Genomic DNA, 16,714 nt, shown 5'->3' on the forward strand with positions numbered 1-16,714 from the left:
TTATTTTGTTCATTTAGGACTGTTGATATAGCCAAACTTAAAAACTGAATTGTTACATTGTGATATTTTCAGAATTAAGAAAAAAAATTGGCTGGGTGTGAATCTCGGCTGTGTTAACATATACAAACACAAGATGGCTGCTGTAATCACAGCAGCATCAGGTTGTGTAGGAGAGTCATTGAGTTTTAGTCCAGCCTAGTCTGGGTTGGAATGAGACTGTTCAATAAAGCAAAGACTAAAGAGGCATCACTGGTTAAGAGCTACCAACACCCTTAGAAGGTGGCCCACAATTGCCTATAAACTACAACTCCAGCATCTGATGCTCCGAGTGTACTTTTAAAAAGGTGACAGAAGCCAGGCAGTGGTGGCGCACGCCTTTAACCCCAGCACTTGAGAGGCAGAGGCAAGCGGATTTTGAGGCTAGCCTGGTCTACAGAGTGGGTTCCAGCACAGCCAAGGCTATAACAGAAAAACTGAGTGTCTGGGGGCGGGGGGGTGAGTCACAGAAATCTGATGTGCTTCAAAGTAACTTGTTGCACTGGCCCAGATTACCGAGTATGTCTTAGAATAAAGGAGATGGATGGCTTAGTTCCCTGGATAGAGTGGGAGTACCAGCATAGAGAGCATAAGTCCAGTTAATAGGGTCCCTGGGATTCACTGGCAGCAGAGCAGCTCTAGGTTCAGTGACTTTATCACAGAAAGGCTGAGGGCTCAGGATGGAAGCTCTGGCTTCACGGGGGTTCGTGGTAGCTTATAATCATCTTTAAGTCCCAGGAGATCCAGTGTCTTCTGGTTTCCCAGCAGCACCCAAATATGTAGGCAAAACATCTCTATGTGTTAATAAATGTAGATGGCCAAGGAAATGGCTCAGGCTCAGCAGGTAAAGGTGACTGCTACCAAGCCTGACCCAACCAAGTTTGATTCTCCAGGGAACCCACGATAGAAGTAACTTCCTGTTGTCTTCAGGAAACCTGGGTTCAGTCCCCAACACTGCATAATCCAGGAGAAGACAGGCCAGCCTGGGCCATGTGAGATTGTCTTAAAACTATATATAGTAAATGATGAGACAAAGCACGTTACAAACCACATAAGGTAAAGTTCTGACACCTAGAATACATAAAGAGTTCAGTAATAGCCCAAAGTAAACACTGAAAAGGAATGGTTCTTTTAAAAAATTAAGTACAGGAAATGTAGATGCCAAAGCCACTAAGGACATATAGTTCATGCTTCTCAGAGAGTTAGAAGAATCGTATTTGCTGGGAAGGATACACATAGCCACTGAAGTTCCACAGTTCTGACATTATCATGTGGCTCAGTGATTTTATCTTTAGGTATATTATATACCAAAGGTAGGCAAAAGCATGCTGACACTAAAATTTGGTCATGGCAACTCATAGGAACAGAGCAGAAACAAGCCAAATGTCCACTTAGGAACATGCATGTTTCATCTATACAACTCGTTAACTTAGCAAATTGTACTAACAGTACAACATGGATGGCCCTGAAAAGCATGTTTGTGAAATGCCAATCACAAAACACCTACTGTTCATGTGAATGCTCTTAAGAGAAAGGCCATAGATTGTGGGACAGGGGCAATAGGTGAGGCAGAATGACAATTCACTGGTAAGGCTTTTTTTTTTTTTTTTTTTGGTGTTGAAGTCAGGGAATGAACAACTACAATGGGCATGTGCCCTTGAGAAAACCAAGAATTTTGTCAACTGAGTTGTTTTATAGCCCTGCCTAGCTTTGTAACAAGCTATGTAGATTAGGTTGGCCACAAAATAGTATCTTCCTGCCCCTGCAAAACAAGTGTTGAGTTTACAGATAGTAGTATATAGGAAGACACTTTAAAAAAGATGTATATAGCCTGAGTAGAGTACTTTGCCTTGCATGCTTGTGGCCCCAAGGGAGAGTAAGTTTTGTATTTTCTATTTTAAATAAGCAGTTAAGGAAAAAACAACCCTTAGATCTGGAGATACATCAATGGTTAAGAGAGCTTGATGCTTTTGCTGAGAACCAGAGTTGAGTTTCCAGCACCCATGTAAAAAGTTCATGCCTCATAGGCTCTAGGGGGTCCAATATACTTTTTCTGGTCTCTATGTTTACATAAACATACATGAATTTTAAAGCCAAAATCACATACAAAGAATAAACAGTAAATATAGATTCCATTACCAAAAATGGCCTAAAATATACCTTTACTGACTTAAAAGACCATAAACCAAATCTTGAAACTGGAAAATGCTATTTCTTTTAAAGATGTATAAAGGCTAGAGAAACAGCATTGGCTGCTCTGGACCTAAGGTTTGATTTCCAGTGTTCAAACACACAGTGCCTAACCTTAACTGCAGTTCCAGTAACTTCTTTGGCTTCCAGCACCACTGACATATACACAGGCAAAACACACATTTGAGAGAAGAGGAAAAAAAACCCTAAAATCATTTAATCTAAGGAGCCCAGAGATGGCCCAGAAAGTAAACAAAAGGAAAGCCAAGAGGGAAAAACTGGTGTAGCTCCAGAGACCGTTCTCTGTAATGAACTGCTTCAAGTATGACAAGTTGAGTTCAAGTCCTGGGACCCAATTATGGGAAGAGAATCACCTGAAAAGATTGTCCCCTCAACTCAATCTACACACACGTACACTTTAAAGATGGAGCCATGACTGAGGAATATACCCAATAGATTTTGACCTCTGGCTCACATTTTCTTCCATCTTCTGTCTCTGATAAGTTAAAAAAAGGGACTTGAAATCAGTTCACCAGATAAAAGACTTTAGATTCCTGCTTTATCATAACAAAGCTACAAAACCTACTGAAGCTCCCATGTTCTACTGAACATGTTTTTCAGAAGGAGTATCTCTTACGTGAAGCCATTTTCACCCATGCCTTTTATCACCTACAGAATTTGGCAAACATTTCTAAGTACAATCTTGGAGAGCGGGGTCATCTCCACAAGTGAACTGGACACTGTTCTCCATTCTCAAGAGTTTAGGCTAAGGAGTTTCAACAGAAAGCATCACATTCCACCATCCATAGGTTTACTGTTTATTCAATATTAAATGTTACAGAGGTCTTACACTGTCGGAACCATGCCTGAGAACCCAAAGAAAGAAATGGTTGCAATGGACAGCCTCATCCACCCAGACAGTGTATTCAAACTTGATTCATATGCATTTTGATAATTTCACAATCTTAAAAAATTATAACAAGACTTGGAATTTACATCTGCTGCAGGTCTTCAGCATTCCAGTACAGTATGCCATTAAACAAACCTCATGTCTCTGTTCACTTCTTAAACCATAACCCCAAACAGAATCTGTGTGTGTATGTGTGTTGCTGGGGTAAAGCATACTTTAAGGGAAGTTTGTGGCTCAAGGTGTGAGATTACTTGTTAAGGTTTCTGGTGCCCAAATTAAGTCTTCAGTTTAAGAATCTCAAGCCTCTAATCACCCAACCTCCTCCTGGCTGGCTCAGATCATGCCAACATTATTGGCCAGAAGTGGGCAGTATGGTCAGGAGACACTGGCCTACACCTCCTGCTTCCCACACTGCTGCACTAATCCACTAAACTGGAAGACACATTCTCAAGCTGGGAAAACTTCCCCCATTACCTGTTCCACTCCTGTCAGTAGTGAGCAAGTCTGAACTCTGGCAAAGGGATTCATTTACAAAGAGAAACCCAGGCACTGCCATCATAGTCATATGCCAATATAGAGTATGTGTACTGAACCATGAAAGTAGGTAACTGTCAGACTATTTCATTAGGTGGAAAGAAATTTAGCAGTAACCTCTTCTGAGAGCCAATTACTATAAACTGTAACTACTAACAACAGAAGTGCTACATTACTGGCTATTCCCCTGCCTCTCTAAGTGAATACCACAAACATACTCCCAAGGTCAATGACAAGAGCTGGCTAAACAATGAATGGATCTACAGAACAGCCCATAGCCTTCAAAGTTGGGGCACACACAAGGATTTATCAGACACCATGCAAGATTCACGAGCAACTTTGTGTTTTGCTCCTGTTGCTTTGAACTGTTAAAAGCCAGGTCAGTGAAACCCTCTCCTTCTGACACCACACTCCATCCACAGCAGTTCAATTTAGACCTGATTAGGAGGCTTGAGCAGCACCTGGAGTGGAGCGGATCCGATGTCCTTTATACGTATCAAAGGCTATCTGGTTCCACCTAAGGATTGGCAAATTCATAGGGCATTTCACAATTCCAATGCTTCTATTTCACCACAGTATGCCCTCAAGGAACTTACTCCAAAAGCAAGGTCTTAATGTGGAACCGAACAAGCACTATCTGAATGAAAAATTATTCAAAGAAACAAGACTACCCCCCACCCACACCCCATTTGGTAGACCCAAGTTTGGTTGAATTAAATCCATAGTTACCTCATACAACTAAACTTAAATTACAAATCATAAGCCCCACACAGATGATCCAAACACATTATTTCTGACAGCAGCTTGTTTCAGGAAGTCTAACATAGCCACAGCCTATAGAGTATTCCTTAGGATGGGGCACAGAACAGGTTAATTAAGGTCACTTAACTCTTCATCTTTTACAGCGGATCAGAACCCAGATGCTGACTTCTGAAGGCTTTCTGACAGGAATCCAGTAGAGTTGGTTTCAAGGTTCACACAGACACTAATAGCTGTAACCTTACGGAGAAGTGGTGATCCACATGAAATCCACAATTAAGTGCAGCAAATCTGAGGTAGTCAACCTTGCAAAGGCTCAGTATCTGAACATAAAGATGTTTGAAATGACCACTGGCTGCAAGTTTGGTTTTATACGTAGAGTGAGCAACTATGGAAAACACCGTTGAACCTAATTCACAAATATTTAAGACAATGAAAACACCCCTAAATCCAACACACATCAAGATCAGTCGTGACTCTTGAACTTCCATAGTGCAACAGGGACAGTCACTGGACTCGAGGTCTTCAGTCAGTCACTGTAGGTCCAGAAATCAAAACGCTGGATGGCTGTCCTTGGTGGTTAGCTGTGGTCTAGTTATCTTGGAAGGCTTAGCAAAGACCATTCTTTTACTGTACTGTGTGTGGCTGTACTTCTGATTTTCAAGCACAGCATCCTGGTTGTCTAGCTGAAGTGTAAGGGCCTGGTTTTTGAAAGCTCCTCCCTACCTCTATGTTTGTGTCTTACTACTTCAAAGCTCTTCTCCATTTCTTTATCCCTAAGGGAAAAGAAATGTAATCAATAGTTCTTCTTTACTAGGGAATTTTCAAAGTATTCTTCCTTGAATTAAAAAAAAAAAAAAAAAAAAAAAAAAAAGACCCTAAGAATAATCCTGGAGAGACAGGAAGGGAATACAAAAATCCTTATCAAACCATTTTAAGGCTTCAATTGAACAGAAAACATGTAATACTGTACTGAAGCTCTGAGGTCCCATCTTCTGAATAGAATATTTTTGGGACCAACTTGAAGACAACCAGAAAGAAGCTGTAGAATGACATTCCTTCTAAGACTCACTTCTAAGTTTTCGCAGTTAGTAGATAATACGTCTTTATGCATAAGGGCAACAATTTTCTCATTCAAGTAATGTTCTCATCATTCAACGATTTCTCCTCCCTTTTGCTCTGGGGGAGTGGTCTGATTAGATCAGGTACAGAAAGATGTGTGTGGCAAGTCACTGCTCTCCCAGAGTCCCCCACACATGAGGACAGAACGGAGAAGCATGTCGAAGTAGAGGTCTAAATTCAAGCCAGCTGTACTCTCAGCGAGGCAAAAAGGCTGGGATTTACTTTAAAACCACCCAAAAAAATTTTTCCATCTGATGCCATTTACATTTCTTCCCAATTTATTTACTTTTGAAAATTCATGTCCCTAATAAGATGTAGATGTGCCATATGTGGTCATTTAACTTCAGGTAGTATTCATTTTAAGTACCTGCTGAAATAAGATTATTTATAGTATTAGATTTGTAAATGCTAACATCTTTCATCTACTCACATTTATTGGGAATGCAATGATAAATACTTCTACAATTCTAGTTTCCATATTTAAAAGGAACATAAGCCAGTAATAATATACTTAAAAGAACTATGTAAATGGAGCTGTGACAGAAACACAGCAGACAGCAAAACCTATTTTTAGCATCCTTTCTTTTGTCCTTTCCAAAAAGGACTCTTCCCCCACCTTCTCCTTCCCTCCTGAATACCCAAGTCCCACCTGGTGCCCAGCTGCCTGTCAGAAAGCCTAACTCAGAGCCTCCCATACTTACTTCCGGCTCTCCACATGCTTGGCAGTGGACTGCAAGGATGGGAACTGTGTGTCACTGTATATTTCTGGTGGTCCTTGTGGCGTTTTTCTTGTCGTAGTTAGCCTTGCCCCAGGAGGCCTATATACACCACTAGGCATTGCTGGCTCCGGGGTTTCTGTAACTAATAGATAAACCATTGATTCAAATGTCCAACCTCAGAACATGGTCCTACACTCCTGATCATTTAACAATTGTGAGAAAGGCAACCCTGATTTAGAAAGGATTGGACTAGACAATAAAAGCAAAGGTCTGTGAGAAAACATCTCAAAGTAGAAACCTGCCCATCTCTTAGTCTCAAGAGGTTCCCTTTTGGAATACAACACTGTGGTCACTGGTGTTCCTATCAGTAAATGTGACATCCACTTTCCTTCCTTGAAAGGCAAGCTAAACAAGGTCTCTTATATAAGTTATTAAATAAAATGCACATGCCGTATTTTACATTCATAGAAATAATGAAGAAAATAGCTAACTTATCTTTATTTCATTCTCTTAAAATCACTGGATGTTAAGTTTCTCTATGTGCTTATAAGAGGAACAAGCACCTCGGCTTAAAATTTACTGTGACTTAATTTGGGGGCTACAATCTTTCAGGTTTTTCCTATCTCCTGTCTTCCCCAACTGACCCTTGAGATGTTTTCAAGCAGAGTTGTTCTCTACTTTTCAAAAACTCAAAAGTTTCAGGCTAGGGAGGCTCAACATGATAGCACTGTAATCATCTACTAGCTGAAATAAAATGTTCTTATAGTTTAAAAGACTGATTTCTATAGGCTTAATTATACCAGAGGGAAAGCACACATGCTTATTTACTGAGTATCTAAACTGCACTTGAGATACACACATGAAAAACTGTCTGCATTGAATAGTGGAACATGCTTGCAATATGGGAGGCTGAGACAGGAGGATCTTGAGTTCAAAGCCAGCCTGGGCAACTCAGACCCATCTTTAAAGAAACCAGGCCAAACCCAAGTAACTATTGACCCTTACATTTCAGCCACTATGTGTGGCTTTTTTTAAAAAAATTATTATTTGTGTTGTGGGTGGTGTGACTTGTGAGGCTTGCCTGCTGGCTTGCTCGCTCATTCATTCACTTATTCATTTTAAAGACAGTCTCCACTTGGTAGCCCTGGCTGCCTCAACTCAAGACACCATCTACCTGTGTCCTGAGTACTGGGATTCAAAGCAACACATGTAGCTATTTTAGATGAGTGAAATGAAATCTAGATGTCAACTCCTCAGTCACATTAGCCACCATGTCTTACGTACTCAACAACTACTGTGACTAGCCATCGATATCACTGAGCTCATCCATCACTTCCCAAAATGCTAACAGGCAGTATACTCTACAAGAGACAAAAAGGGAGACGGGTGCCATTCCAAAAATGACAGCAGAGAAGTAAGAAGGAGCTACACTTTAATGTGTGCACACATTATGTACATACACAGATGCCCCTGGTGGCCAGAAGGAAAAGTGGATTCCTTGAAACTGGAGTCATAGGTACTTGTGAGCACCCTGATAAGAATTACTAACATGTGGTTCTGGTGCTGGTAGAGTTACGAGTAGAGGTTAGCACTCTTAATTGCTGAGCCCCAAAGAGGCCACATTTTTAAAAAAAGGGCTTGGGGAGGTTTTAGTAATAGGGTAAAATTAAGCAAACATGAAAAGACCTGGAGGCCAGTGAAATAGATGGTTTGGCAGGTAAAGATTCTCTCTATACAAACCTGGTGGCAAGATCCAGCTCCACAAACTCACTACACAAATAATAAAATTCTTAAAAAGCAAACAAACTGCATCTGGCCCAACAGCAGAACACAGGTACACTCAGTGTAAAATCTATGTCAGTGTCCATGCCAGCAGCACAGCAGGCCACAGTCCTCTCATCTAGCTTATCTGCCAGCTGGCTTTTCAGGCACCTGACACAAAGAGGAAAGATACAGTCCCAAAGCATAAGAACTAAGGGCCTGTAGAAGCTGTGTATCTGGGGCATTCCAGAAGTAGCTTGAAAGAACATCAAGTTTTTTTTTTTTTTGGGGGGGGGGGGGAATCAAGCAGCACTACCACAGCGACTCACACCCGTCGTTTCAGCACTTGCCCTAACCATTAGAACTTATACTCATATGCACTACAACTCCAGGCATGATGGCAACATGCCCCTATAAACAGCACAGGCATGGGTGGGTGGGTGGATGGTGACAGAGAAAATAATATCCCAGGAGTGTGCAGTACAGCTATTCAATGATCTCTAAACTCAGTGAGAACTTGTCTCAAGCATTTAGAGTGACAGAAAAAGACACAGCCGATATCCACACCCACACACCAAAACGTAACATGACACAACACACCCACACAATATTCAGGGCTAGCCTGGGCTACATAGTGGACCCTGTCTCAAAAAGCAAGAGTGGTTGGTGGGCCTGGGTGGAGTGGGGATGAATATTACCAATATATGGATGACATTCTCAAAAAATAAAAACTAAAAAAAAAAAAATTTCAAGTTAGACAGTTTCCAGGAAAACTCACACCGTCATCTCAGTTTTAGGGAAATAGGGTAGCATAAGGTCATCTGTATTACACGGAGGACTCAAGGCCAGCCTGAGCTATATAAAATAAGTAACACTAGACTTAGGAGTTGAAAATGCAGCTCTGTGCTATAACACACTTAGCATGCACAAAGCTCTTAAGAGTTCAATTTCTAGCACAGCCAAAACCAAACAAAAGCTTTGAGCTAGGAAAATGACTCAATGGATATAGTCTGTTGAACAAGTACAACGACCAGAGCTAGATGATCAGATCCATGTAAGCCTAGGCAGGCATGGCAGTCACCTCACTAGAGAGGCAGAAACATGATACTAAAAGCAACCTGGCTAGCTAAGATAGCTAGAATTGGTTTGAATTCCTGGTTCCTTGAGAAAACCTACTCTCAAAAAATAAGAGTGGACAGACAATGACAGCTCCAATTCACAAGCACTTCTACAAACATGCAAACACACTCCAACAGCACACATAAACCCCTAACCACTTCTTTAGTTCCAAAGAACTTTTACTCATTGCCTTCTGCTGAGAATTTAAGCTTCAAGACCTAAGTGTAGTGCCAAGGATGTAATTTAGTGGTAGGATGATGGCAGCAGGTAAACTATGTGGCTTCATTCCAAAAATAGCACCAAAAATAAAAACAAAACTTTGACAGCCTACAGGGCAAAAAAGTATGTCACTCAATTTCTACATTCCTTCCACTAAAGCAATACATCCAGATCCACTCTCCCCATCCCCCTCTTAGAAGGGAAAACACAAGATCACCTGTTACTGGAGCAGGAGGTGCTTGTACCGGAACGGTTTTATTCCAGGGACCTGAAGATTTTTCTGCTCCACTGCCACCTCCGCCTTCTTCCCAATTATCTCCTGGATCTTCTCTCTTTTCATTATCATCATCTTCCTTTTCACTATTGAAAAACAAGCACACTGAACTTCACAAGAACTGGGACTAGATGCATCCACCACCATATGAGAAACGTCTACAAAAAAATATTTCTTTCTTGAACTTTGGTCGCATTATCCAATAGTCCTGACTGGCATGGACTCAGATACCTAGGCAACGTGGATCGACATCTCAGAGAACTGCTTGTCTCTGCCATGACTAAAGGTGTGAGTGCACCACCATGCCCAGCTAAACTTTCTAGGGTGAAACTTGGGAATCAGCTCTTTCCAACACGTGGGTTCTAGGGAATAAACCCAGGCCCATCAACTTAAACAGCAATGCCCAGTAACCCACCCTGCTGGCCCCATAAAAAAGCAAGATGTGTCCTAGCTTTAAGCCAAATTTCTTCTGGCTTAGTGTTGTTCTTGTTTGGTTTTCCCTCCCCTTCGGTTGAGGAGTCTAACTTGGATAATCCTGTATGCTACAAAAACATGCTAAACTGAGCCATACCTAGAATCCAAGACAAATTTCTTGACCTTTTTAACTTGATTTTGAGGCAAGGTCTCAGGTAGCCCAGGCTGGTCTTAAACTCACTATATGCTCAAGCAAGTTGATGATCCTGGCTGAGCTTCCTGTCTCTATCTCCCAAGTGCTGTAATCAAACGTGTGTAAACCACCACACCCATCTTTATTAAGACCCTTTAAAGACACTGCCCGCCAGCTGGAATTAACTCCAGCATTTACAGACTTATGCCAACAAAGAGGAACAGCCTAATTTTCAATCTGTATTTAAGACTGCCTCTCAAGAGCTAGGGGCAAGGCTCACTTGGTCTTGGGCTGATCCCCATAACTCAAAAAGACAAGCATAGGAAGTAATCGCCATTTGGAGACTGGCTGGTAACCTCAGCACACAAGCTGGGGCAAAAGAATGGTGACTCCAGTGATACTTTCTCCAAAAACTAAACATCACAACTTGGTCCTTGCCGCCAAGCCTAACTACCTGAGTTTAATCCCCAGGATCCACAAGGTGGAAGAGAACTAACTCCTGCTGGTTTTATTCTGATACGCATGCCATAGCATGCTCACATAAAATAAACTAATTTTTAAAAGACAAAGGAAAAAGAGATAAAGGATATGGTCAAGCCAAATCTCAGTTTTCCCTTTTAACATATAACCTATACAGCCAGATAAAATGATGCTGGTCAGTAACAAATATTCATGCCATTTAAATCATTTAATACATTTATACTTATCCAATCTTCACAATTTTTTCAAGAGTTTTTTGCCTTTTTAAAACTTTAAAGAGGCATGTCAATATAGTTGCATTATAGTAACTGCTTCAGGGATCAAATAGGTACTCATCTGGATGCATCTGGCTAATGGTAATGTCTAATTTAATCCATCTAATCCATCCAAAAAGGGTGAAAAAGATTCCCACCTCCATGGCACTTACACCTGCGTAACTGAAGCAGTAGCCTTCAGTCAGTCATTCACATTTTGAATTTCTGTACTCACCAACGCACTAAGTCACAATTGCTCAGTGCTCAGCTGTATATATGGTAAGAACACTTGCTTTAAAAGTAAAAAGAGTTTGCTGAGCAGTGGTGGCACACGCCTTGGCACACTCCCAGCACTTGGGAGGCAGAGGCAGGTGGATTTCTGAGTTCGAGACCAGCCTGGTCTACAGAGTAAGTTCCAGGACAGCCAGGGCTACACAGAGAAATCCTGTCTTGAAAAACCAAACAAAACCAAAAAAGTAAGAAGAGTGGAGTTCAAATCCCTGACACCCACATGAAAGCCAGGCATGACAGCATTGCAGGCCAGAGACAAGTAGATCCTAAGAGTTTACTAACTAGCCAGCTTAGCCAAAATGGTGAGATTCAGGTTCAGAGACCTTATCTCAGAAAATAAGGCAGAAAGATACAGGAAGATACTCCCACAGACTCCTCTAGCCTTCAAATCCAAGAGTACAGGAGTGAACATTCAGGCATATACTTCATGTTCACAATTTAATGAAAAACTTCAATTTGTCTTAATAGCATCAGGTAAATAAATGTCACACTTCTTTAAGACAATGTCTCTCTCAATGTAGCTAAAGACTGGCCTTGCCTTGAACCCATAATCCTCCTGCCTCAATTTCAAACTCTGGGATTATATGTCTGTCCTATCTATCACACCCTGCCAGGACACTTTTTCTAACCTAGCCTTAGAGACTTTTTAGAATAATTAAAATAACCACAAATTTTAAACACACCTAGATTATAAACCATTAACAAAAAAGTGACATTTTCTAGAATAACTACTGAAGAGCAACGACAAACTACTGCTAAAAACATGAAAAGCACAGCACAAAAGCTAGTAGTCTACTGCAGATCAGATAGTTCACCACTCCGACCTGGAAGTCAACCTGGAAGAACCCAGTAGGACTGTCCCTATGTCTTAAACAAACAAAGCAAGCAAAGCAAGGGGAATAAGTAGCTTAAGTTCAATCTTGACTGTATATGGAGTTTAATTCCATCTTTGACACAAGACCCTGCCTCAAAAACAGAACCAAAAAAAAGAAAAAGTTAGGTAATAAAATTAGAGCCGAGAATATGACTCAGTGGTAGAGTGCTTGCTTATGTTGTATAAAACCATGTCTGACTTTCAGCATTTCCACAAAGGGGGAGGTTTGCCAAACTAATCGGGGCATAGTGGTGCGGATTCCTATAATCCTAGGGCTCTGCTGAAAGCAGGAGGATCACAGCAGTTCAAGGCCAGCCTGAGCTTTAAAACAACTTCCTGACTCTAAAAAAGCTAAAATAGATAAAAGGCGAGAGTTTTATATCCTGCTAGAAAACCAGTTCAATTTAAATGTTCTCCATACAAAATCAAATTTTATACTCAAAACACTTGAAGGCCACCCCTCCACCTTCAGAAAGTGTTACTTTTACCCACTAAAATTCAAGACGACATGACCAAAAATTACAAGGGCAGACCAAGAGCCTAACTTTACCACAGAACAGGGACCACATCCAGTCTACCAACCACCCCAGATAAAAGGAACCTATAAACTCCCTCTCCATATTTATAGATCAAGCCTCAGGACAAAGAAAACAAGAACATTTTCTACCTTTTCTTTTAAATTTTGAGATAGGGTCTCACTGAATTGCTCAGGGTAACCTCAAACTCACTCTAACCCATGCAGTCCTGATTTTCCTTGTTCTCCCCACCTCAGCCTCCTCAACAGCTGACAGTTATGGCTTTCACCACCAAGCCCAGTGGGAGTATTTTCTAAACTTTACTCATCAGAGACTATATTGCTCTTGCAGGGGGATACAAATTCAGTCCCTAGAACTCAGACAGCTCATAACTTTAACTACCTGTAACTCCAGCTTCAAGGGACCTACCTGATGCTCCCTTCTGGCCTCCGCAGGCACCTGCATACAGATGTACATATATATCCCAGAGACAAATACGTAATTAAATTGTTAAGAAAGGAACAAAACAAAACACAAAAGAAGCCATACCAAAAGGGAAGATTCCTTTTAAGTTCCTGGCTATAAAAAGCAATGTTTAATTTGATAAATTCACAAGTGAGAACATCTAGGGACATTAATGGTGGTACAGACATTAACTATACATTAAAATATTAGCTGATCTTTCAATAGATGTTACCTTAGATCATAAATACTATAATCTAGATTTTAAAAGACAATTTAGAGATAAGAAAAAAATTATTTCCGCCGGGCAGTGGTGGCACGTCGAGTGCCTTTAATCCCAGCACTTGGGAGGCAGAGGCAGGTGGATTTCTGAGTTTGAGGCCAGCCTGGTCTACAGAGTGAGTTCCAGGACAGCCAGAGCTATATAGAGAAACCCTGTCTCAAAAACAAACAAACAAACAAAAAGTTATTTCCTCAACACCGGCCGCATATGGTCACTGGGATTCTCTTCAAATTGCAAGCTTCAAATCAAAGACAATTTCTGATCATTTTGTACATGTAAGATGAGTTAAGGATTTTGAATAGAGCCCTACTTCTACTTTTGTACTTTGAAGTCTTCCCTTACTTACCTTTACTACCTCAAAACTCTTTCCAAACATGTCACTTTTAAAACCAAATCTAAAATGAACTACCACAGATTAAACCTGACAATGTAGGTTCTCAAATTTAAAGTCTCTTAATTAATTAACCAATCCAATTGTGAAAAATGACTGTTTTCCTGAATTTTTGAAAGCTAGTCACTTCAGAGGCTGAAATGGTAGCACGGGCCTGCAATTCCAGCAGCTCAAGTTCCGCATGGAAAACACAGCTAAGATCTGTGCAAATGGAGTGGAGGGTAAGCTACTCTTGGGGATAAAGGTGTGTGTGTGGGGGGGGGGGGGGGATGCAAGGCTTCAGGGGAGCAGCTCCATCAACAGAATGCTCCACTTCTTGGTGAGTGTTCAAGGTGGCTTCTCGGTTAATACAAATCTGTGTTAGAACTATTCTACTCTGCAACTGCAAAAACATTTTAACTTGTACCATAGAGAGAACTAAAAAAACAACTTTACTAAAATAAGAACAAGTAATAGAAAAAAAAAACAAGTTCAAGCACAATCTGATGGTGCATTTCGGTGGACACTTTCGAATGAAGAGTTCAAGGTCAGGGACACACAGTGCTCTTCCACAGGTCAGGGTCCAGTTCCCAGCACCCACACTCCCAGCTGCAACTCCAAGTCCAGAAGACAGTACAGACACATACACAGGCAAAACACTTAAAATATTTTTGAAAAAAAAAAAATAGGTCCATATCCTGAACTACTCAATAAGTTCTCAGGGCAGTGTGGCTACAGGAGACCTTACTGGGGGTAGGGAAGACCATCTAAGTTTAAACACTGAGTGTTAAACTTTTTAAAATGACAAAAATCCATTTCGGTCAACTCAAATAAAAATCCACATAGCTGCAAATAGGGAAATGGTCACAGGATTTTAGAGTTGGCAGCCTTTGCTCAAGATCAGGGCCTAAAGAAAAGTAACCGTGTGCACTACTTTCATGTGCAACAAGGTTATCTAATCCCACTTATAATCACATCCTACCTTATTTGCATTGCCTGTACTCTTAATCCGCTGTAATCAACCTCTTTTTGCTCAAATTCTTTCCACTCATTTTCATCCTATGGAAGAAACAACATCTCATTAGAGTATCTGGTAAGCACGTTTCAGACTAAGAAAAAAGGGATCAAGGGCCATCAGGACTCCCAAAACTGGGAAAGGTACCTGCAAAACATGAGATCTTGGTAAACAGATTTCAGACTAGGAAAAATTCGGCCAGGGGCTGCCAGAATTCTTGAGCCGGTTATAAGAACCGGCAGTCAACACCGAGGACCAGAGTCTGACTCTCCAGGCCCACGTGGTGTAAAGAATTTACCCCGGCCTCTAACCTCTCCGCACATGTACACATGAGTACGAGCACACAAACAGGCAAATAAATGTGATCTTTAAAAAAAAAAAAAAAATTGCAGGCGGTGGCACAGACCTTTAATCCCAATACTCGGGAGGCAGAGGCCGGAGGTTCTTTGTGAACTGGAGGCCAACCAGGGCTACACAGTGAGATCTTATATAAAAAATAGAATAGGTCTAGTAGCTGGACTGTAAAGTTTAGAGTTTAGCCCGTCCTTGCTAGATCCCGACACGTGCCGAGTTACCAAACGCCCTCCGTGCCGCCGCTTTTACTTAAAACCAACTACAGGGCAAGCTGGGCGGCGGGGGCAAACCGACAGGAATTCCACAACTCAATTCCTAGCTCTATGTGGCCGCGGCTGGGAGAGCAAACCACGCTACACCGGCGGCACATATGAGACTTAGAGAACTAAAGAAAAGGAGATCCGGTCCCAACGAGGCTCAAGTGGGACGACGAGGACTAAGGCACACGTCACCCGGGGACCGCGGCCCGCCCCAACCCCCGTGGCCCAGAGGGCGCGGCGCGCGGGGGACGGCGGACGGGGGCGGCCAGACGAGCCCCGGGGGCCGCGAGCCCGCCCGACGTGCGAAGCCCGAATCACGTGGCCTCCCGGGCCGGCGGGGGCGGGCACATGCGGCGGGCCGCCGGCCTCCCGACCCTCACCTTCGTTATGGCCTTGCCGGCGGGGCCCGCGCTCCCGCCGTCTCCCGACCTCGAGGTCCCGCCGTCTCCGGACCTGGCACCAGAGCCCGAGCTCCCGCCGTCGCCCGACCTGGCACCGGAGCCCAAGCTCCCGCCGTCGCCCGACCTGGCACCGGAGCCCAAGCTCCCGCCGTCGCCCGGCCTGGAGCCCGCCGCTGCGCTGCTCCCGCCCGCGCCGCTCGCCGCGTTGGCCGCCCGACTGCTCCGTTCCTTCTTCTTCTTCTTGTCCCTCTTGGCGAAGAAGTTGTCCAGGCTCCGCTCCTCGGTCTCGGCCATGGCCGCTGCCCGGATGGGTGGGGCCGGCGGAGGGCGCGGCGCTCGCGGCTCGGAGCTCTGGGTCAAGGCCGGCTGTGCGCTCAGGCTGCCGGGTGCGGCGTCGCCTCAGCCCCGCGGGGTCGCCGAGGCGCGGGCGGCAGGGCGGCCGGCTCCCCCCGCGCTCCGGGGAACGGTGGTACGCTCCTCGCCGGGACCGCGAGCGTGGAGCAGGGTCGCGTCCGCCCCGCTGCCTGAGGGACAAGGAAGGCGCGCACCGGCGAGCGCTCGGCTAACGACGGCGCGTGCGGGAGGAAGACGCGCGGGCCTGAGGAGGGGAGAGGGGACGGGGAGGGGAGGGAGGGGAGGAGGGAGGGCGGGCCACCAGCAGAGAGAGGCAGCGCCGCGCCTGCGCGCTCGGTTCCGCCCGCCGCTGTGGGCGCGCCGAGGGGGGCGGGCGGCGGGCGGCGGGATGAGAAGGGGGCGGGTCTTCCAGGAGAGCCAATCAGATGCCGGGACGGAGCGCTTAGGTGACAATCCGTTCCTTCGACGGGGCGGTGCCCTGTATGGGGGCGGGGAGAAGCGGGTGTGTGCAAAAAGAGTGACGTCCCTAGTGACTCCTGCCTCCGATTGGC

General features: G+C 43.7%; 1 protein-coding gene across 1 annotated transcript; it reads right to left on the reverse strand.

Moving 5' to 3' along the window:
- Nucleotides 1-4,832: 4,832 nt before the first annotated feature.
- Nucleotides 4,833-16,243, reverse strand: Cdv3 (CDV3 homolog). The gene is given in 7 exon segments (XM_034484060.2): nt 4,833-5,141; nt 5,144-5,205; nt 5,919-5,921; nt 6,253-6,412; nt 9,587-9,729; nt 14,762-14,838; nt 15,789-16,243. Coding segments are annotated over 7 exon segments (921 nt in total). The 5' UTR covers nt 16,104-16,243; the 3' UTR covers nt 4,833-4,980.
- Between the last annotated feature and the right edge of the window lie 471 nt (nt 16,244-16,714).

Source organism: Arvicanthis niloticus, chromosome 21 (genome assembly GCF_011762505.2).
Source record: "Arvicanthis niloticus isolate mArvNil1 chromosome 21, mArvNil1.pat.X, whole genome shotgun sequence".
Classification (NCBI taxonomy): domain Eukaryota; kingdom Metazoa; phylum Chordata; class Mammalia; order Rodentia; family Muridae; genus Arvicanthis; species Arvicanthis niloticus.